Source organism: Chrysoperla carnea, chromosome 4, assembly GCF_905475395.1.
Source record: "Chrysoperla carnea chromosome 4, inChrCarn1.1, whole genome shotgun sequence".
Lineage (NCBI taxonomy): Eukaryota > Metazoa > Arthropoda > Insecta > Neuroptera > Chrysopidae > Chrysoperla > Chrysoperla carnea.
The window spans coordinates 44,684,447-44,708,909 of record NC_058340.1 but is presented as its reverse complement, the minus strand read 5'-3'; the positions used below and the strand labels follow the sequence as shown (position 1 = coordinate 44,708,909).

Below are 24,463 nucleotides of genomic sequence, written 5' to 3'. Positions count from 1 at the left end.
CAATCATGCTAATTATTGCAAATTTAAGTAAGAACAAATGTTTCATATAATTGTATTTTCAAGAACAAGGGATAATTTTTCCGAAAGAATTTTAACTCTTCTATCAGGCAATATTCTTACAGTTAAGGTTGACTTGAATTTCAAAAAAGAAAATAACAAAATTTATTGTTGACTTAATTACTGACTGATGCTTTTCCTTTACCAAGCATTTAAATTTCCATAAATTTTAAAAATAGGCACTTGTCCATCTATTAAATTAACTAGGAACTATAGAAGTTAAACGAAATGTCTATTCACACGTTAACTTGTAAATGATTTGGAGATGAATTAGTAGAATAATATTTTAAAGCTATAAGCTCTGACGTACTACATGAGCTGGCAAAAATTGAAGCCTTCAATCTATTGAGAAAGTGGCCTACCTCATTACCTCAAAAACAAAAATTTTTAAACAGTTAAGTGAATTTTTTTATTTTGTTGGGTAGGCGTTGCCCCTGCCCAGACTGTTATTAATTTTAAAGTTTTAAGGTTTTACTGCTTAAAATTAACAAGAAACGGCAATTCCAAAGCAAATTATCGCTAAAATTAAAAACATATCTATTTTTTGCGTTTTTACAAACTAAAAATTAAGGACGGATTATACGGATTGAAGGAGTTTTTTGGTTCCAATTTCTTAGCATGTACACACAATCCAAAAAATGCGTCGACAAATTTACTTTTTTGTACTTTTTTGAGCTCGTTAAAACCATCAGATGAGGAAAGCTGTGTGATATTAGCATTATAGGATCAATAAACCTGCTGTTTGAAGCGCCTCACAAATTTGCGACCTATCTTTTATAGTTTAGTAAAAAATTTATAGTAATTAACCTTGAGAAAACCCTCTTTCATCCTCTTAATATTATCAGAAAGGGTTGGTATGAAATTAGGCACTCTAGACCAACAACTTATAGCTGCATACCAATGTCTATCAGCTATCGTGATCCTAGGACAGGTTATATTTGTCTGTGTACCGAGATTTTAATTTTCCGCTAGCGTGTAGGTAGATATTTTCTTTAAAAATTTATATATTTATCCATCTATGAATTTGACAAGGAATTAACCAAATAATATGTTAAAATTGTGTTATGATAATAAAAAGAAAAAGATATATCATTTTATAGGTAAATGAATATATTTATTTCTTATTAATAATAAAATTGGAACCACCAATATACATTTAGTTAGGGAAATTTAATTTATCTAGATCACTAGTATCCCATGATGTGTCAAAAATGAAATTTATTCAAATTATACATGTGTGAAAAGGTATTATGATCGAAAATGCCGAAAAAGAAAACAGGTCAGCGTAAAAAAGCTGAAAAACAAAAATTACGTCAAAAAGAAATTAGAGAGGGTAAAGAAAATGTGGAACTAGCTAAATACCCTTGCAATGCCCCAATGGAATGTGATAAATGTCACAGGTAAAAATAATCTAAATACTTTTAATACAGATTATTTTAATAATAATTTAATTTTTTATTTTTTTTATTTTAAGGAAGCAAAAAAATCGAGCTTTCTGTTACTTTTGTCAAAGTATTCAACGACTTCCTCAATGTGCTCAGTGTGGTAAAATAAAATGTATGTTAAAAACTGGAGATTGTGTTATTCGACATCCTGGAGTTTTCACACATGGGATGAACATGGTGGTATGTATTTAATTAACTTAATCTCAAAAGAAGTTACTATTAACAAGACTTGCTCGTTTAGAAAGATGTGATTTGGGAATTACGACAGTGGATACACGTTAACTTTTCCAATTGTGCTCTACATATATATCACCTATTTAGCTCTACAATTCGGGACTAGACTCCTTTAAATTGTGTCTTATGGTAGTTAGGCCTAACTTTATAAACAATTTTTTTTTTACAAACCACGTGGAACATAATCTTCATTTTAACACATTTGATAGATTTTATAGTTTTCTTTGATTTCTGAAGGTCTATTTCTAAATAACTGAACCTCAACTTCCGTTTCCGGACTTTGATTTAACAATTTAAAAAACTCGCAATTATTTGAACCCTAAATAATAAACTAAAAGCACTACGTTTAGGAACGGTTTGTATGAAATATTGAAAATAAAATACAGCTCATGTTATTTGCTAATAATGCAGCATTCTATAAATGAAATAATTTTAAAAATGGGTTAAATAGCGAACTAGTGGAATCAAAAATGACGGATTTCATACAAACTTGCATCCCCTTTTTTATCATCTTAGAAGTTAAATTACCAAAAATCCGTTCTTAGTGATCGTCTACATCGCGAAATGAGAAACTACTAATTTTCTAGTCAATTGGGTGTATAGTTTTGGAGATCTCATGATGAATCCGTGAGTTATATTTCGTATTTCGCTTATATATTTAGACATTACTCTTATATTATGTTCTTAAAATACGCGGCTTTATTTATTTAAGTGGTAGCATCTTTTAGGATTTTTGCATCAAAATTTCTCCTATTTACGTGGCAATATCTTTAAACACAATCCTGTATATTGTCATGTCGATAAATAACACTTTTTTGACGCTGCTATTTGATGCAGCGGCGTGCCACTATAAAAGAACGTCAATCATATTCATGAAATCGCTTCTATTTTTACTTTTAATGTCTTTTGCGGCCAATAAAATTGCAACACAATATCGTGCTGTATAACACCTGAAATCGTATGCTTGTTCCCGATTTCCTATTTTAAAAATTAATAAAGTTTCTAAACCCACTTCGAATGTAGTTCTTATCTGCTTTTATATATGTTGTAAAATAATTTAATTTGATTTCAGGGCGCAATTTGTGATTTTTGTGAAGCATGGGTTTGCCATGGTAGAAAATGTTTACAATCGCATGCATGCACCTGTCCACTTCAAGATGCTGTATGTGCGGAATGCGAACGAAGTGTCTGGGATCATGGTGGTCGTATTTTCCGTTGCTCATTTTGCGATAGTCATTTATGTGAAGATGATCAATTTGAACATCAAGCGTCGTGCCAAGTTTTAGAATCAGAAAATTTCAAATGTAATTTTTATCTTTCATTAAATAAAAACCAAAGCCATTCAAAATTTACTTTGTTAGGAATTTCCTTAAATATTTATAATTCTTACTCATTCTTATTTTGTAGGTCAATCATGTAATAAATTGGGTCAATACTCATGTCTGCGTTGTAAAACTTGTTACTGTGAAGATCATGTACGCAGAAAAGGTTTTAAGTATGAGAAGAATAAAGTAATTCCATGCCCAAAATGTGGATATGAAACATCTCAAACGAAAGATTTGAGCATGTCTAGTAAGTATATCATTTTACATATCTTCTTCAGGTATTTAGATATCTGAAGAAAATAATAAGTTTCTTTACACTTATTATTTGATTCAGAAAACCACCTATTCTCCTGATAATAGAATAGGCATCACTTTTGTTTACTATTATCAGAATTTTTTAAACTAGTTACCGTGTTTAAAAATTAAATGTTATTGAACTCTTCTGAAGTTAATTATCATTGCTATTACTTTTAGCTCGTAGCCATAAATTTGGACGTCAAGGACAAGCCAATTTCGATGATGATGATGATGAAGCTTCTGGAGGGTATGGATATTATGGTGGAACTGATGACGCCAGTGGAGGTGATTATGGTGGATCTAATTATTATGAAGATCAAGAAGATGATGATGATGATGAAGATGATACAGATGATGAAGAGGAAGAGAGTGAATCAGAGGAATCTGATGAAACCGAAAAGAAAAATTCTAAATAAACTTGTTGTTAATTCATTTTTTATCATCGCAATTTGTTGTATCGATTTTTTATAATAATGAATACCATCGATGTTACCGAATTTTATGGCATGCATATCTAAATATAATTGATCAAATTTTGGAAAACTGTTGTTTTAATCATATTGTCTCTTGAAATATTAACTTCAAATCAAGAAATAAAAAACAAAAATTAGTTTGATGGGGGACATCATGTTCTGACATCAGAATGGATCTAGCTCTCCGGAATTCTTTAATAGTCAATTTAGATCCTACAAAGGTAAAAAATCCGAAAAAAATTATGATCCCTTTTTTTTGATGCCATAATTGAAAATAACAATAAAAGGATTTAAAAGGAATATAAAAAAAATACTCAAATAAATATTTCATTATTATATTTAAATTGTAAACAAGAATCTAAATTTTTTTTACTTGAATAAAATATCGAATTTAAACATTTACTAAAATTAAAAATTATGTTTACATAAAAATATATGAAGATGGTGAATTTACCATCTTTATTCTACTAACAAATATTAATAATAATTATGTATGGATACTTTGTCAAGGAAATATTGTTGATCGATTTTTAATTTTGACTAGACAGGCTAAAGATAAATCTTGTAGTTCTTTGTTGCATTTTATTAAACAATAAGATAAACTGTTTGATACCCTTAATGGTTGCATGATAACGTAACCTAATAGAATCAGCTACTTATCTTTCGAATTATCCAGTACTTACTTATCCTGTGTTCATAAACAACACTCATGAGCAATTCGTATGCTTGACGTATTTTCGTCTTAAACTGATGAGCGCACTTATTAACTTTGCTTCTATGTGCAATGGACAAGCATGAAGATAGTTTTTTTGTCAATTTAAAATTTATGAGAAGAATTACATTGATTCCTCACAATTCTTTCCTGCTGTAAGATAATTACCTTGGTAACTAATATATTCTGTCTATGACAATCAAATATACACCCAAAAAGTAAGTTAGCGATCTAAATTTACTTTAGATTTATGCGTCCAAACAAACTCCTTATTTTGCTGTAATCAAAATCAGATTTTTTCTGTTATACCGAGGAAACTGTTATTGTTTGAGAGGTAAATAAAAAAATAACAATAATTAAGCAAAAAGATAGGCGCATAATTTTTAGATATTTGTCAAATAAAATAGTACATTTTCGAAATCTTTAAAAATGAATAATAATATATACAGAAACATAAAATCAGTCTAATTATCTATCAAAAAAATCAATTTCATCGATTAATCGTTATTTGATTAAGGTAAGTAGATATTTCAAACTCTCAATTTGTATTTGGTCCAATTAATAAAATACTAAAGATATAATCTCATGATGACGCTTGACGCTGGCTTTGAGCGTCAAATTAAGATTCCATCTAGCTGAAAAAATATAATTATGTTCAGCGTCAGCATCAAAAGTGTAGTAATTACCTATCTTCTTTTTTTGTTGTTGTATATAAATTTATTTAACCAGTACTGTCAAAATCAATCCTGAGAATAAAAAGCTTAACTATATATTTAGCATTTTACAATGTGACGCTGCTAAGTTTTTTTTCAGATGGCAGAACGGCCTAAACTGACCAAGTGGCCTAATTTGACGCTCAAACTCAGCATCAAGCGTCAGCATAAAAATACACGTTTTAAAAAATTGATTTAAAGGGTGAAATTTTTTATTATCTCACCTCTTTCAAGTGACGGATTTGTGGCAGAGCTAAAACACTATGACCATGGAGACAGACTTTCGTTCACGTTTAGATGTAGTTGTTGACGAAAGCTTAAAGGAGGAAATCTTACTTTGACCTTGATTTTTAAATGACTTAAGTTGTAATTACATCTTTCTTAAAAGATATAACTATCGTACATAACGAAATAATCGATAAAATTTAATTTTCTTAAAAGATATAACTATCGTACATAACGAAATAATCGATAAAATTTAATTTTCAGTACGATTCAATAGCTGTGTAAAATACTAGCAAACTCGTTAACATTAAAAACAAATATTGAAACGCACTGTTTATAACATAGAAATGTATACAAATATTTCTAAGCTAATTTCAGAAAATATACGGAATAATTTTCAATATATTATTTATTTATTTAAAGATTATTGGTGTTTAACGTATTTTTTTTGTTTTGTTTAATATTAAATAGTCATTTTTAATATTTAATTTTATTTATAATAATATTCATTCACAATTTATAAAATTGGCGAATATGTTCGATATAGTTCTTTAGATCTAGGACCAGGTATAATATTTGACCGTTATTTCAGAACGGCTGGAAATTTCGAAAGCTGTTAGCAAGATTGTGTTTGAAAACTTTTTCTCTACTAAAATTTTTATAACCGGGGGCCTTCTCCATCAGCTTAAAATTGATGAATATTCATTGAGGATGATTAAAGATAATTGCATAAAAAATGGACATCCTGTTTTGCTGGGTGTTGGAGATAATGATGTAGTTATATATTTTGTGGTACCGATCAGAAATTTAATTTGAGAGCCATTAGCTATTGTATTTTGGACGATTCTAAACATTTTTGACTCTTGACAATTTTTACCAAACTTCACCATTTTCGATATGGGTTTTTGTCGAAAATTCGTTATTGACGAAAATTAAAATTATTTTGTGATTCTAGTCAAAAATTTGAATTGAAAACTCACCGAAAACTTTTCGACGTAAAAGGGTTTGTAAAAAAATCGCGCATTTTATGCTTGTACGCGTAGTTAAAAAATTTCCAAACCCCCTTAAAGAAAAGTCATCTACTATAAAAATACACCCGCTCGAATTTCTAGCGGTTCTGAAATCACTATCAAATACTATGCCTGACTCCTACGATTTATTTTTATAATATAATTATAATTTTTTTTTTTTTTTTTGTATTTTATTTTTTCTTTTTAAAATCTAATATTTTGTTGGCAATTTTCTTTTGATATAAGAATATAAAGTTATAAGTATTTACTGCTGCATACATTAAAATCTACGTACATTATTTTTTATTGGAATGAAATTTTTTAAAAAATGGACAACAATAGATTTCTAAATCTGTTTTGGTTTTTATTCACAAATTTAATATAAGTAAAAATTAATATACAATAATTAGCTGATATACGATCATGAAAACCATTTATTAATTGCTAAATTTTAATTTACTGGTTTTGATGCAGCTTCGATCATCGTCGTTAGCCCAACAAATATAAGTATTTCTCATTCAAATTCAAAGTAATTTATTTTAATTTTTCAGATATGAATAAAGATTTTTTCGAAATTTTCGCCCTTGTTTTGTTTTTGAGATAATAAATTTCCTCCGGGCTTAGATTTAAAAAGTTTCCACTTAAATTTAAAAAAAATTTAACAGATCTATTTTGGAGTTTGATATCTTCTTTTAAGCATATTTAATTCTCCAAAACATACTCATAGGCTTAATAATACACAGTTTAAATTATCTATAATTTGTAATGTAAATGAGGTTCATTAATTTTATTTTTGTAAATCAAATAACTTTCATATGGAAAAATTTCTAATCCACATACAGTTTGGATATTTGGAGCTTATTCTTTGCCCTTCTTTTATATTTCTCTCGTATTATAACGCAATAACTCTTCTTTATTTTCATTACATTTCGAATACATATCAAAACCGTATATGTTTTTAAAAATACGAAGACTTAAAATTTTATAAAGCTTATTTCAATAAGAATCAAATTTTAATAAAGAGCATACAAGTTGAATTACTTTTAAATTTATTTCTTGTTTGTCCTTATTTATAAAGTGATTTATTTAGTCAACAATATTAATTTCCAATCTTCATTGCAATGCGAAATAATATAAAATAATAATTAAATATGGGTTATGGGTAGCCATATGGCAGTTAAGATCTCGTTTCGGTCTCTATATCTTTTTGATTTTAATAACACACATTCGCATCTCTGTTTACGATAGGCAAAAGTTACAGATATATGATACAAATTATGAATTAAAATTTTTATTTAAAAACTCGCCGCTTTATCACATAAAGCTGATATATCGTTCTATATTAATCTACGTACACTCTGTGTTACAAAAAAATACGTGTTTTACCATTCTAAGCGATATCGCTATAACATTATATGTGAATTACATGTACTGTTATAGTAATATCTCTTAGAATGGTTCAACTTTTGCGTTTATTTTGACTTACGAGTGTACGATGTAGTTTGTGTCTCAATCAATCTATAAATACTGTTGACTAATAACGGATAAGAATCCGATTCTTATTGAAACCCTCTTTACAAAGCTCGCATTACTTTACTAGGTAATACAAGTTTGCTGCTCAGTATGATGATGTCACCATTGTTAATGATAAATATATATAGTAATGCAATTTTAAACCGTACTGGGCAGCATAATAGCATTAGTAAAGGAATGCAAGCATAGAAGACGTATACAATTTGTAAATTCGAATAAATATAAAATTATGTTTTCACAGCATTTAAAAAAAAAATTAAATGGTAAAATTTATTTACATCATATTTCAATGAAAATATAAAAAGCAAAAAGGAAATACATTATTCTATTTTCATAAAAAAAAGGTATTTGTTTTATGATACTTCTGTTAAAAATTAAATACGATTCAACTATTTATATAAAATTTATATTTTTATATATTTTAACTATTTTTTAATTTTATTTATATATTTTAATATGTACATTTATATTTCAACATAGATTGCAATTGCAGCACATCGTGAATTCATGTAAAATGTGTTTCATACCATAAACTTCTCATCTCAAAAATGAATAAAATAAGATGTTAATAAAAAAAAGTGTTGACACAAAAGATATTTATGTTAAAAGGATATAAGTTGATGAAGAAAAATAACTGTACCAACTTGTGATCCTTTAAGTGTATAATCAAAAAGTATTTCTGCGGTGAGAAATTTATGGGAGTGAAATTCGGTATACATGTAACATAACAACCACATTTTTTCACGTGGACGTTATATGACCGTTTCTCATTGGTTCTATAAATGCTATATTATAAAGATAATAATAAAAATAAAATTGAAAAAAATAAAACTTGAAACGCTTACCTGAAAAAATGAGGTTGAAACGTACACATTGTAATAGTAGCCTGCTCAAATACTAGTATTTGAAAATCAACATTTTTGAAGTTAAGGATTTTCTGAAAGATATTTTCAAAGTTTATACGAGGACCTTAATGATACTGAAGATAAAAAGTTCTTGTAAATACAATTCATACACAACTTCCTTTTATGATGATAAAAAATTATTTTAGTGACAAAAAATCTTTAGAATATGCTAACTTATACAATTCGAAGATGCCTTTTGAGAAACATTCAATATAGTCTTAATCTAAAAGAATATCGAACGTAAATTATTAATTATTTATAAAATGATTTTCAAAAATATTTCAAGTCCTTGTTTTTTCAGGACAATTATTATTAAAAATTTATCATTAGATAGTAATATAGTACACTCGCCGCTGTCTTTTATTTAAGAAAAACTATGTCAGAAGCTTTGGCGTGTGGTTTACAGAATCATTATTTACGTTCTTTTAAATATAAACATTTTTTTTGCTAGTATTAATTGTAAGACAATAATAAAGCAACAAATATTTGAAATTGAACGTATTTTTCTAAATTCACCGTTATCTAAAAGAAACTTATAACGTAAGTTGGAAATATGGTTTCTGATAACGGAATTAACCTAATTTAAACGGAAAGTGAAACTGAGAAATGTTGCATTTTATAATTTGAAGGGAAGCTAAAGCTTCTATTTCAAATTTGATTATGAAAGAAATTAAGACCCAACGCAAATCGTTGAGTCGGTTTCCGAGATTATTTTTTGTTTCGAAATTTCACATTTTGATTACAAATCGGAGATAAAAATTGGTTTGCGACCTTCATTTCAAAACACTTTCATCCGTCTGTGTTAGCCCTTAATGTTCACATTGCATACAATCTATCGATAAATACACCAAACTACTTCTTATTTTAATAGTGATCAGATATTCATAGAAAATTACTGCAATTTTTAGACGGCGATTGACGCTATGAATTTTTAAAGTATATACCTATTATAGTGCAGTGCAGATCTCTCTAGTATGAAGGTCCAATTTTAAATAATCTAAATTCCCACATTCATCATTTCATCAAGGCAAGATCCTGACTTTTAATTGATATTCCATGTTTTTCATCATGTCTTCCAACGATTTATACGTTGCTAAAAATATTTCCCCTATCGATACTGCTCTAGAAATGTCAACTAAACATTATTTATATTAAGCCTTAAATTTGGTGGCTACCGGAGTGTATTTTAGCTGATTGTTTATTTCTACCTATTTTAATATTTACAATTTGTATCCTTAAAAATATTTATATTTGAATCGATACAATCCATGAAAATCATGGATATGTTGTGGAAGGCATATACTAAATACCAAAAATATTTAACATACACTGAAACTTCAAACCTCTTAGTGATCGAGATCAAATCTTTACTGCGTTTATGACTTTGTAGACTGTAAGTTGATAGCAGATCAAGGTGCTTCATTTCTTCTCTTCTTTCATTTAAGCCACCGTAAAGGTATATCAGAGGAAGGAGCGAAGAAATGGGCCACCCAAAACTATTACGACTTACGATCTATTGTTAGAAATAAAAATATGATTAGCAGCCCTAAGTTTTTAAGTAGCAAATTAAATAATATTAATAATTGGAAACGTAAAAAAATTAAAGTCTTCCAATTTTTATGACATCAAAACCTATTTATTAATTGGATATTTGCAAAAGAAAATATTGTAACAGTTACAAGAGAAATTAATAATACAGTGTTTTCTCCACCTTCATATCAGAGGTCGAAAGTGATTTAGAGCCATGATCAGCACTTTCACTAGAACTGTAGATCTATTTTCTATTTTAATACCTTTTTAGTTAGACAGACTCGAGTCATGTAAAAAGGTTTAAGTTTAAAATGAAGGCAAAACAATGTAGCTTAAAATTTAGAATGTCATTATTTATTTAATAATTTAATTGAATTTTCTATTTTATTGCTATTTGTAAGTTTTATTTATTGCAAAGGCATTATATTTAGACATGCAAATATACTATTCAATATTCAGTTTTTAAATTTGTACCTATGTCCTTATTTCACTACCAACTTAAAACTGTTCTTTAAGCTTTTTTAAGTGTAACTAAATTAGGCCTCAATACTCTATTGATCTGTGCAAGTAAGCATAGCACTGCGAAAAATGATTAATCTTGGAGAAAATTTCAAAAATTTTGACGTATTATTAGGAGTTCTTTATAAAAACAGTAACGAATATGTTTCTGTATTCAATTTCTCAGTTAAATATTAAATTTTTCTTTTCTATCATGTGTCACAAGCAAGTCGTTAATTTTTGTTTTGATGAAACTAGATACACTTTCGTACAGATTACCATTAGAACCTGTAGAATAACTTACTTTTGAAGTTGTCTCACCTTTTTCTAAAATTTTGCAACCTGTAGTTCAGTAAGATCATATCGGCTTTAAATTTACTTCTCATCAAGAAATTGTATTTGCTATTTTCTACAAACTCGATCTCTTGTTGAATTCGTCAACAATGAATATTTCGATTACAAAATAGAAATGGGATAGCTTGATTAACTTTAAGCGTAATTTTCGGAATCAAAAACATTTTATCATTAGAATCCATTTCAATAAATATGAAAACAATGTAAGGTGTAAAAAAGATTCTTTGTTTTAAAAATCAGCTTCAGAAGCGATTTTAAAGGAATTTCATATTTGATTTATTTTGGTCTTATTCTACTAGAAAAATAAGTTAAACGTCCAGGACATGTTTTTATCTAAACTTACCTGCATTTATTATTTGTAGAAATTAATTAAGAGTATTGAGACCTATATTATAAACGAAAATTACTTTCATTTAACGATCAAAGTTATTAAAACTAATTATCAAAAGATAAAGTCGCCGTGTTTTGATGAAAGCAAATAGTCCGAGATATAAAAATGTGTGTATTATGTATTTTATAACTAAATTACACAATACATTCTTGTAAATACACATTTAATATATAGATGCCATTATTTTGACGAAAGAATTCATCTCGAGATAATTCGTTCCATGAAAACATAGCAGTAAGATGAGGACATTATTTTGAAAAGACTCGGTATAGGGAATATTTGGCTTGAATATAACAATGATGTAAAGTTATTCATGAAATTTACTGTATTTAGAATAGATTTATTATAAATTTGTTTTCTCTTGATTCTTAAAACATTTTTGAGATATTGCATTGCTTTTTTTGCTAAGCGTAATTAATGGCTAAAGCAAAACACAGTAGGATTTACAAGTTAAAATTTGTGTTGTTGTATGATACATTGTATGTAGGTAGGGTGTAATGAAGATGTGCTATGTTTTCTAAAACATTTCCAAAATCAAAGATCAATTAAACAATTCCTACCAGATTTTTAAGTTACATTAAGTTCTTTTTGCCATAATGTAGAAGGTAAGGTGCGGAGTAAAATGCTGTGAAAGGCAGCGATTATTGAAATGTATACTTTTATAAGAAAGATAAATAATTTCTATACAATTCGTTTGATAAATCATTTCGCATGCACCCATTCAAGCATGCATATAAAAGTATCATCTCTCTTATACACAGTAGCATGCGAAATGATTTATTAAACGTGCTGTTACCGCGGTAATATGTTATCTTTCTTGAAATAATAAAAATTTAAATAATTGTATCTTTTACTCTCATTTATACCCTGAACCTTACACTCCTCTATGGCAAAAAGAACTCAAGTATAATTAAATGTAAAGGGGCCTCTAAACATACCAATTAGCTTGTTCAATTTAATTGTGCAAGTCAAAAACGGTACTGGAAATAATAAAAATTTGTTTATAAAATAAGTTTGTCTGATTGTCCAAACATTATTTTGTCCAGCAATTCACTCTTTTGCCATAAAACTTAATTTGTTAAGTTTTCCTCGTGAATAATTGTTGATATCGTTAAAGTAATTAATATTGTGTATGCGCACGTCTAAGGAGCCAATTTGAATTTGATAATATTCTATTTAAATCAAGAACCTGTGTTGGATTTATACTAGGGGCACGTGGAGCTAGCACCCAGGGCGGCAAACATTTAATAGAGGCGGAAAATGCTTTGAAAAGTGTAATCGTCTTGAAAACATTTTCAAATTTGTGTACTTTCACGAGTGTTGCACTAAAATAAATGATAGAACGAAATTCATCTTCCGATCTATTGAAACTTGTGTATACGAATGAGCTTTACACGGAGTTTCCGAACGTGGAAATAACATATCACATTAGCTGTAACAAACTGTAGAACACATACGCAAAACGTACGTTTTCATGTATGAACAGAGTTTAAAATTACTTACGTTCTACAATGAGTGAGAATAGATTAAATAGATTAGCTATTCTATGCATGGAATCATAAGTACTTCAACGCTTAATTGGCCAATTTGCAAATCTAAAAGTTAAACGCGTTTGGGGCGGTATCCGGCCCTGTCAAGAATTGTAATATGTAGCTGCAAAACAACAGCATACTTGTATAAACAAACATTTCACACAATCGTATCTTTACAAATATTTTGCGACGAGTAAAATAAAATATTCATTATATATTTCAAATAAATATGATTTTTTTTTTAAATGTTTAAATCACAACCCTACACACCTAAATTTAATCTAAAAACCAAATGTAAACACTTGCATGATCAATGTGTTTGCATAAACAAGTTGAACAAATTAGAAGGTACGTTTAAAGGCCACTTAAAATAAAAAATAATGATAATAAATAAAAAATAATAACAAATTAAATATTTTGATGATATTCGAAAAGATATTTTATATAAAATACATTAAAAAATTATCTAAACTTACATAATTATAACGTAAAATAAGTGATTTTTAAATATTTACAATTAAAGTTTATTACGAGGGATGATAATATCCTTTTTATACGTACGAAAAAGTTTCTATGAATAATATGTTTCGATAAATGTTCTATAAATGAAATTAAAATTTTTTATTAAATCATGCATTTCTATCTATTTATATTTTTTATTCTAAAATCTAGCGTATAGTAAAAATAAAATATTTACGCCTTACGAATCAGGTAATAGCACATAATTATAAAACTATGTGGGTAATAATCAAGATTTTTATATTAACAAATCAGACATGATTTATGTGAAAATACATTTTATTCCAAATCACACACTTCCAAGCCTTAATGAACTAATGAATATTAATTTATTATTAATAGATTTATAGCTAAACTGATTATTTAGTTAAGCTATTTCTGTAAATTTAGAATCCATGTATTTTTTCTTTAAGAAAAACTTATGAGGTACAAAATAGAGAATATGATTTCAGTTTTTTATCCGTATTTCTTAACAAAATATGAAAATACCGAAAAAGAAATGACAAAAAGTGAAATCGGTCAACAAATATGGTTGGTTTTCAATGTATGGACTGCTAAAATCAAAAAAATTTTTAATGAGATAAAATCCCCGCTTTGAAAAAGCGCGACGTGTTGGATACTCACTGGCAAAATATTGAGATAATGTGTAATATGCTAAAATTCTACCTAAAATAAAAGATTCTTTTTAAAACGTCAAAAAATTCAAAATTCCAACAATCTAGTTTTGTTCGAAAAGAGATAGGTATGTTTAACTATCAATATTTTGATCTTTCAAGCGGCTAAAGTTAAATACTAACCCCCAAATACATAAATCTAATCTAAAAATAATTAATTTTTTTCTTTTAGCTGAGGTATAATACACTTTTAAAAATTTGGGAGCCTAGTATACAAAAGTTGATTAGTAATACGCGGCAGTGGATTAGTGTTTTTGTAAAAAGCAATTATTATCAATTCATTAAGATTTAGTAGTGCATGTTTGATAATTACGAGATGATTATGAATTGCATAATTAGAAAATACATTCTAGTCGTATGCTTCGTTATTTCTATAACTATGACATTTAGCTAAAATTCTACCTAAAAATACAGAGATTGTAGTAGGCACAATCGAATATTTAATTGCTATCTGTTGAAATTTTAGTCTCCAGAATACAATACTAGGAAGAAATGATAATCATTACAGTCGTCGCTTTATTATTTTTGCATTCCCTTTGGATATTCTTCAGAGAGTAGATAAAAACCATGAAGAAATTCAATTCAGAAATATTCCAGGATTATAAATGTTGATCTTTTAATAACACGATTGATTGTGGTATACGCGGTTGGGACGGGCCAGGTCCATAAAGATGGTATTAATATCTTACTGAATTTTGCTTTAGACGTGGTGCTTAATTAAATAGTAAACGTCTAATGATACAATTTGTTTTTGATATAAGAATTTGTTGAGACTAACATTTAAGAAATACATTAATAAATGTTTCATAAGAGTCTAAATTAGCGTCCCACTATGCTCCTTCATGAATACCGCTCCCTTCATGATTTGTAGCATGATGATTGTTACCATTATTGATATTTTCAGTTTTTGTTTGTGGTATTTGTGGCTGTTGTTGTTGCTGATGTTGTTGTGTAATTTGTGGGGGAGGCGGTGGCTGTGGTGGAGGTGTTGGAGTATCCTCCTTTTGTCATTCAGACACTATTCGCTTGTAACGTTTCAATGGTGGGTATAACTTATCTTCATCGTCTCGTAAAGGATCTTCATATGCATAAGCTGGCAACCATTTTTCTAATTGTTGATCTAAAAATTCTTCTAATCTTTGTGCATCATTGTATACTTGTGTTCCACGCTAAAATTTTAATTAAAAATATGTTAATAATTTCGCAATATTTTTTTTTTTTTAATTTTGGGCAAAAACTTAACGTTGATTTTTATTTTGCCTCGCAATACTTGGTGATGAAATCGAAAATAAAATTCAACTTGTGTTTTCAAAAAATCAAAGAAACAAATTCAGATATTAATAAGATGAATAAGCTGTTTGAACATGAGAATAAAGAAAGTACCGGGCATGCATATTGAGTTTATTTTAACTGAAAAATATAATTACTAAAGCAGCATCTGGAAGAAAGCATAACCTGAGCTTACAGGAGATTTTCATGAAATTATATTTTAATTTAAAATGATACTATTTTAGATATTTCAGATTTAATATTTGCATATTTTCATTGACTTCTTCTTATAATACTAATAATAAGGTTTAACCTTCGTTTCTCAGACCACGTCTATAACAGAGACCACCCACATTATTATTTTTAATCTTTAATCATTTGTGTTCTTAAAAAACATTCTAAATTTGAGGAAAAATAAAAATTTCGACTGATGAAATCGGAATGAAATAAAAATTTATTTCACAAATTAAAAAAAAATCGGGTTTCGTACTAAATTGTGATGGTTGAAATGGGTGTTACAATTTAGCCCTTAACTATGATATAAGCCCAGTAACTTGACTAAATAGTAATAAAAAAATTTTTCGTAACAATTGCATCTTCTGTTCTGAAAACAACTATTCTGAAAGCATAAGTTTTCCCTTTCTTGAAATGAATCATTTTAAAAAGTCTGGTTTCTGATTCCTTTGTATGCATAAAATTCTACAGTAGAGATTTTCTTCTTATAGCTACTCTAGGATTGTGTATTGTATATCTTTTGCTTTTCTCAACGAAGTCGATATCATGTATTGTTCGCGCGATATCGATCAGGAAAGAAATTATCACGAAATCGAATCCATTACCATAACTTCCTATACTAGGAGGTTAAAAAGTAATTAGAATTATTTCGAAAGTTTCAATCTCCAAGTAGTATTTATACTTTTTGACGTTTTTGTAATGTTATAAGGTTATCAAGCGTAGTAAGTAGTAACCTTATCAGTAACAAATGAAAAACTACGAACTCGATCAGATTTTCTTGAAATATAGCTAAGCACCTGTTAAAGAGCTACGTTAGAGCTACAGACAGACACACTAAGTGATCAAACTTATAACACCTCTCTTTTTGCGTCGGGGGTAATTTTGATAACTTATTTTAGAACTCTGTGAAATAATAGATGCAAAGTAACAATGGAATTTTCGATACCTACTTTATTTATAGTGCTAACAATTAACGAATAAAATCTTACCTCGTTATAATTATATGCATTACGGAACATTAGTCGTAAATCAGTGATGAGTTGTATGATCTCAGTATAATGATCAGATGAATTCCAATCTAATTTTTGTCGAATAACTTCTAATGCCATTGGTTTCTTAATTTTTGTATGATAATCTGTATTCTGTAATTAAAAATAATAATATTAATTTTAAATATATAATAATCTAAAAGAAAATTACTTACCTCAGGTGAAACAAGTTCTCTAAAAGGTAAACTTGGTTCATATTGACAATACAATTCTAAGACTATACGTTCAGCGATTTTCCTCTCTTTTGGACTTAAACCTGGTTCACGTTTTTCACCTAATGCGGTATTTGGTACATCTGCAAAATTCATACACAGCAAACACTGCCATGTGTCACTCTCCCTGTAACCCATACGCCTATGATTAACAGCAAACTCAAGTAGCTCTTTTCATAGAATATGAAGCGTCTTAAACCATTTGTGACGACTTATTTTGTTATGATTATTTTTTGTTTTGTGAGTTCATGCCAATTAGTTACAGTTTTAGAAGCATAAATTTTATTAAAGTCAATAATTTCCATTACCCTGTTCTATTTACAAATCAATATACAAAAGAAAAATAAAATAAATTTGGTTTGTCAGTACGTGCCGCTGTCCACAACCGAACATCGAAACTCATGAGATTTACATGGATGGTATGGTAAGTCTAGAAGATATAGGAGTTAAAAGAATATCAACCCAAAGATTTCATATGGAAAGTCAGAAAGTAGCTATTAATCGAATTCTGACGTCATCCCAAAGGTTTGAGAACGTTCCCAAATGTCATCGAATTTCTGAAGGTTAGAAAATATTCTAAAATCTTCAATAATATTATGAAATACTTGTGGAGAATTAAAAAGTTTGAAAAAGAATGGAAAGGTCTGGATTATAACAATACAATATTTAGGGTATAGTTTATTTAATAAATTATCTATTTAGTTTGGGTAAAAGATATTATATAATATTTTGGGTTCCGTATCTCATAAATGGCAATTGCAATATAGTTGAAAGTTTAACATAGTGTGTATTACTATTGTCGCTATAACAGCAAATAAACTAACAATAAAATAAAAACGGTCAAGTGCAAGTTTAGGGTTCCGTGCTCATTTTTTTTAATCAAATATCGAATAAAAATTATATAGTGTTATATCTTACGGAATGCTTCGTGTGCGAGTCCAATTCGCACTTGACCAAATGATTTATTTATTTACATAGTTGATCGAAGTAAAATTAACTGTAGGTCTCTCTCTTATATTATTTTGTAATTAAATACACGACCCACGTTCAACATTACAATCTTTCGCGTGGTAGTTAATATAGAGGACTGCCTTCTATATAATATTGTGTGGGATTCACGCATATTGTATTACACCAAATAAATGTATTTAATTGTATAATATAAAAGCACACCTAAAAAATTTTGCTGAAAGTACAGAAAAATTATCACGTATGTTAATTTTTTTAGTCACCTATACAAATTGGACCTACAACAAATTATTACTTATTAAAAAATCGAAATAGTAATTACGATTAATTTTTAATTGTGAAATGCAATTAAGTTTATTTGCAACATAGTTAACAAACTATTTAAATCATAATTTTAAATAAATATTATTTTTTATAGACAAAATCAATATGATTTTTAATAGTTTAGTGATTTATTAAGGTAGTACCAGCATGAAATCACTTTTCGACAGATTTGGCCGAATTTTTTTTCTCGGGTTTATAATAGCTTTATTTATGAATTCCTAAAATTTCATAATTTTTGACCGTTTAGATCGCGAGATATTTAAAGACAAAGTTCGCGATTTTGAGGGTCATGTCCCATTTAAAGCATGTAAAATGTCCGGTCTCTCCAACTATTTTTTATGATATTATTATATTTTGAAGAAAAAGTAGAAAAAAATGTTTATACAATACAATTCTAAGAAAAAAATTTAGAAATTAATTTTCACTTTCGAGATATTAATTTTGACGTAAATTGATCGAAATTGGGACGTTGGCATAATTATTTCCCATTTTAAACGGTCAAAATTTCTGAAACTTTGGGAATTAATAGTAAGCATTATTAAATTCTTAAATTTAATTTTTCGTTAAATTCTGTCGAAAAAAAAATTGTACCATTGCTTTAACATAGAAACTGCAAATACCATGCTGGAACATCCTTAATATCATTTATTATAAATTTATGGAGAAAAAATGGTGTTAATGTACTAGCGCGTTATAATTTATATAAAAAAACATATATTTACAAAAATAGGAATTGATAAGATAAATATAAAAATATATCTTCTAGGCTCTTACAAAAACTAGGGTAATTGTAAGACTCTATTGTATTTCCTATTTTGACGAAAAATTTCGTTGATTTGATGTTACTTTTTGCTAAAAGCCTTGAACGATGCTAGAGTTTTTTAAAGATCTAAGTTGTGATAATCTTTGTAAGGAATGTAGACTTTTTGTAAATTTTCTCCGTTAGAAATAATATAGAGAAGAAACTATGTACAATATATATTCGAGATTGCAGTATTGATCTACATAAAATTTATGCCAGAGAATTAACTTTAAGACCATGAGTTCACCGAATGTAACAGTAAAGCATTTATTAATGCTTGAAAATTTGAATACTCCTTTTTTAATGCCCAAATTTCAAATTAGATAGCTGACTTTATTGTTAACTCTTCGCCCATTTTGTGATAAGCACGGCGCTACATTATAGTTTGTTTTTTTAAATTATGAAATAACTATGAACGTCAGAAGCACGTTACGTCCTGAGCACGTTATAAAAATTTGAGTTTGATATCTCTTTTCGTTTTTGAGTTATCGTACTTCCAGACAGACAAACAGAAATGGACTAACATATACCAAAATTTTGTTCGTAGCACCAATATTTTTAAGCCTTACAAATTTGGTACTAAACTTAGTATACCTTGACATACTTCATATATACATGGTATAAAAATAAATAAAGAAAAATTTATTAAATATCAAGTAAGTAAAAATAATTGCTTATATTTTAATCAATGAAAAAATTGTCTGATGTAATTGTACACGTTTAAAGCAGTGCGATTATAAACTGTCATAATGTGACAACGCTGTAAAAATATCAATATTGCGGCATATCGCCGCGACGATACTAGCTCTGTGCGGAAATTTCACGCGAAAGGCGAAGAGTTAATTAAATCCTTCGATTTACTGATAGATTATCGACTCTTAATTTAGATATTACAATAGAAGTGTTACACAAATTTTCACAATGTTTCTTGATATAAATTTTTTATATGCAATCACAATATATTCTTTGCGTAACTTAATTATCTGTTATAGAATTTACAACACAAAAATTTTACACATACCAAAAATTTCTGCCGCTGATAAGCTCACACCTTTTCAAAAGCTTACAATTTTTGAATTCCAAGCATATTAATAAATGATAAATGGGTTTTGTTAATTGATGGTAGTTTCCCCAAATGTGATAGCCTTGCCCAAATATAGTTAAATAGAACAGATGTAAATAATACAATGAATGCAAAAATTGTGTGTTTTGCCATAAAAAGCACCGTTAATAATGATATAATTGAAATGATTTTGAATGAAATACGAACGAGTACACCTCCATATTGTGGTACACATCACAAATGATTTAAGAATATTTTTGAACAAAATACTCACTCTACACTTAAATTAGGTATATGACAATATTGATGAAATACTTTTGGACATTTATCGCAGCATACGAGTTCACCGCCATCCATACAGACCGCACACCAATCCTCATTTGGATCGTCTTTTTCTACTTCGGCCATAGGATTCTTTATTAATGTTGATTGAACATTGTTGTTTAATGATGGACGCCTTTCATTTGTTGCACTGCCATTACGTGTGTCTGTTGAACTATCTACATGTGGTGATCCTGAAATGGAGTATACAATATTAGTTACTGAAACACTTTTTACACGTTAGCATTTGCTTGCTTTAAACTGGGAGACTTTGGGTTCAAATCTCGACAGCGACAGATAATTGATATGTTATTGTACGGGTAAGTACGTAGTAACAGGCTATGCTTAAGATTATTTGCAGCTTCCTATCACTAACCCCAGACATTTGTATTTTCTTTCAAAAAGTCGCTTTTCCAATTCCCAAATTCTATTTCCAATCACACTATGGATGAGATTATACATTATCAATAAAAAAAATGTATTTGGCCTCTTTTGTGATAAAACGGAGGTAAAATCTTATTATTTAACCCGAATACTGTTATAATATAGCGGAAGGCTTGTATTTATTTCAAACTCAGTGGAGTATTTTATATATTATTTCTCTAGCATGTTTTTTCCTGTCCACGTGACGCCTTCCTTACTTCTTTATCAAATTCCATGATTTACCCCTCATTTTCAAACTTAGCGTACTGGCTATTGACATAAAATAGATTAACGGTGCGCTAAAAATGTACCGCTTAGGCAAAACATGCTAGAGAAATAATATTAACATTTAATTTTGTTCATTATGTAGTTTGTATATCATATCTGTAAAAAATTTGCTTATAAGTAAAAATTAAGTTAGTTACTGTTGATTTTTAGCACTGTTTTTAGTCACGGGTACCGACCTGCGGAATTCCTCACGGGTCGAGCTAGTAATTTTCATTTAATCTTATATATTATTTCTGTAGCCTGTTTTATCCACGGATCGAGCTAGTTATATCTTTATTATTTATAAAACTCTTGAAAGAAAATAATAAAAAATATTTAATAACACTTACCACCTTTTGTTCGATTTTCAGCTAAAACTTGAACACCATTACTGTCCAATTTGGCAATGGTTGCCATTAAATCATTAACAGAATCTTGACAGAATTTATCTAGTTTACGTTCAGCATCATCATGTTTACCACCATGAGTGGTATTTGGACTTGGTGTTTTTGGAATTGTCGACGACACCGCACCAGTTTTAGCTGCTGTATCTGGTGAGGGTCTCGGTGTCAAGTTTTTTAAAGTGATTTTAAATGAATCATCTGGTTTTGCATTGTTATTTAATGAATTCTTTTGAAAATTTTGATCATTGCTATTATATTGTTGATTGTTCATCGCTTGACCATTCATTGCTTGTTGTGGTATATGCCATTGGGCGCCACCTAAAAAAGTAATCCTTCCTTTAAATAAAATTCCTTTAAAAAAATAATTTTATTGTATTTACCTGTCGTTTGTTGTACTTGTACTTGCTGCATCTGTTGCATATGCGGCTGTTGCTGCTGGACGTGCGGTTGTTGCTGTTGGGGGCCTTGCCTTTGTTGCAAATATTGATTCATTTGATTTTGTTGTTGTTGATTATTTACCCCTTGCTGTTGCTGTTGATAGGCTGCCGCTGCCACTTGATTCATCATTGGGCTAGGTCCCCGTTGACTCATCTGACGTGCAGCTATAGAATTAGCAACCATGATCTGTTGTTGATTTGGTGTCATCATTCGATGTAATTGTTGTTGATTTGCAGCGTTCATAGCTTGTTGATTTTGCGGATGTTGTTGCACTTGATGCATTTGTTGTGGATAATAATTTTGAACTTGTTGGGGATTTTGTTGGAATTTTATTTGTGGCCGTTGCGGTATCCCTGGTTGCTGAAAATTCGTATAACTAGGTGGTGGTTGCCGATATCCTTGTTGAATTGTCTGTTGTGTTTGGATACGGTATATATTTTGTGGATTTTGTGGTGTAAATGTTGCTTGATTATTGGCCACATACGCTGTGGGTGCTGTTTGTAATAATCCACGTAGATTTTGATTCAATCCATCTGCCATACCTTGATTTATACCCTGTGGATGTGTGGATGAAGTCACTTGTTGGTTATTTGTGCCAGGTAAACGTATTACAACCTGTTGTTGTTGACCTGCAGGCGCTTGCTGGACATTTGGATGATAAGGTAGTCGTGGAACTATTGAAGGAGGTGTACGTTGTTGATTTTGCATGGAATGTTGGGGTGGACGTTGTTGCATCATTTGCTGTCCAGCAGGCCGATTTTGTCCAAACACTTGAGTGAGAGGATGCAAAGGTACTTGCCCAATTGGTGTTCCTGGTGGTCCCGTTTGTGGTCCATTTATTGGTGTAATTGTAGCTTGCGGACTTACGGCAGGTAATGCTTGAGGTGATGGTGATTGGTGTGGTCCACTACCAGAATTATTTCCGGAATTTGTGGAAGGATAAATTTTCCCATCCACAACAATGGCACCAATTGATGATACGACTAAAACGATAATTATTTTATGTTAGTCAAATTTATATTTCACTAATAGACTGAAATCGATCAATCATGAGCTTAGATAAAATATTCAGACGGAATTTTTAGATGATATTTGAAATGTACTGCTGAAATCGATAAAGATCCTACTTAACATGCTGATGTAAAATAGGCAATAATACACGCGTACGGAGCATTATATTTCGAGTAATATTCGTCTTTATTCATTAATTTTATAGACTCACTGATTGACTGAGTCACTAACATATACAAGTTCTAAGGGACTCCTCCTAGACATGATAGAATGTTGTGGTTTTTGGAACAGAAATCGGAAAAACTTCCAAAATTAAGTTTTTTAGTTCTGTTACTGTTTGGTATGTATTTTTTTAAGTTTCCTTATAATTCATGTAATGTTATTTTGTGTAACGCGGAGCCAAGTTTGAAGGTCGCCACGGGAGTCAAGTCGGGAACGTCCTTGCAAGCAAAATGAGTCTCTACACCAGATATATGGTATCGTAGGCGTGTATTTAAGTATATAAAAACATCGATATTAAATTATCGAGATACAAAATTATTAATTTTTTTACCAGCTGATTAAATAAAAAATGATTGTTTCTGACGGAAATTTTACCTGGCCTCTTGACTGATCGGATACAATAAAATTTTCATAAATTCTCCACAAAACATGAAAATTGAATACGTTTCAGTATTTGAAAATAGTATTCCGCTACGATCATTTCTATTTGTTAAAATGAAAATAATCAAAACGGCTATCAATTTTGAAATTAATTTTTAGATAGTTGTTCATAGTGACTACTAAAAGTGAAACCCGGTTTCTTCTTGCTTTGTGGAGGAGCCTTTGTTCTGCATGCTTACATCTATTATAATACTAACATATACCATTCATCTTAATCAAAGCTACTGGTAACTGAATTAATTATCATCTTTGAAAAAATTAATTTGCATGGACACATAAATAATGACTTCGAATAGAATTAAATAAAATTGAACAAAATTAACAATAAACGGACTTACTAATTCTAATTTTTTCCAAAATTTCAAACAGCCCCGCAAAAAAAATGATTAGTTACCTAATCACTATTTTAAAGTTTTTAGTTTCTAGATTTCGAATCAGAAATTTCAAAATTTTTGTTTTGCTTAATTTTTTATAACAAATTTAATACAATCACTTTAAAGCTTGTTCATTTTTTAACCCCTGGCGCAATAAGAGGGGTGTTTTAGATTTAAAAACTATTGAACGTGTGTTTGTGGAATCGTAGTTTC

General features: G+C 29.1%; 2 protein-coding genes across 3 annotated transcripts in view; one reads left to right on the top strand and one right to left on the bottom strand.

Moving 5' to 3' along the window:
* The first annotated feature begins 1,219 nt into the window (after window positions 1-1,219).
* On the top strand, window positions 1,220-3,901 carry LOC123298975 (zinc finger protein 330 homolog). Its single transcript, XM_044881078.1, has 5 exons — window positions 1,220-1,457; window positions 1,532-1,682; window positions 2,809-3,040; window positions 3,144-3,308; window positions 3,536-3,901. Exons 1-5 carry the CDS (start codon window positions 1,318-1,320, stop codon window positions 3,772-3,774), a joined length of 927 nt encoding a protein of 308 aa, XP_044737013.1. The 5' UTR covers window positions 1,220-1,317; the 3' UTR covers window positions 3,775-3,901.
* Window positions 3,902-14,096: 10,195 nt separating this feature from the next.
* The window catches only part of LOC123297513 (E3 ubiquitin-protein ligase TRIM33), a 56,641-nt gene continuing 46,274 nt past the window's right edge, over window positions 14,097-24,463 (bottom strand). Inside the window, exons 3-8 of one of the 2 annotated variants that reach the window (XM_044879205.1) lie at window positions 22,145-23,185; window positions 21,711-22,082; window positions 20,624-20,864; window positions 17,135-17,333; window positions 16,920-17,072; window positions 14,097-15,596 (exon numbers count right to left, since the gene is read on the bottom strand). In XM_044879205.1, the coding sequence (XP_044735140.1) occupies window positions 15,435-15,596; window positions 16,920-17,072; window positions 17,135-17,333; window positions 20,624-20,864; window positions 21,711-22,082; window positions 22,145-23,185 (2,168 nt within the window). In that variant the 3' untranslated portion in view covers window positions 14,097-15,434. The remainder of the gene's footprint in view (window positions 15,597-16,919; window positions 17,073-17,134; window positions 17,334-20,623; window positions 20,865-21,710; window positions 22,083-22,144; window positions 23,186-24,463) is intronic. The other variant, XM_044879206.1, reaches the window with a different exon arrangement.

Bases quoted from the DNA above. Each gene is read 5' to 3' on its own strand.
- LOC123298975 (XM_044881078.1), top strand. From the start codon at position 1,318: ATGCCGAAAAAGAAAACAGGTCAGCGTAAAAAAGCTGAAAAACAAAAA. The intron at 1,458-1,531 runs GTAAAAATAATC...TTTTATTTTAAG, and splicing joins GAATGTGATAAATGTCACAG to GAAGCAAAAAAATCGAGCTT. The intron at 3,309-3,535 runs GTAAGTATATCA...TATTACTTTTAG, and splicing joins GAAAGATTTGAGCATGTCTA to CTCGTAGCCATAAATTTGGA.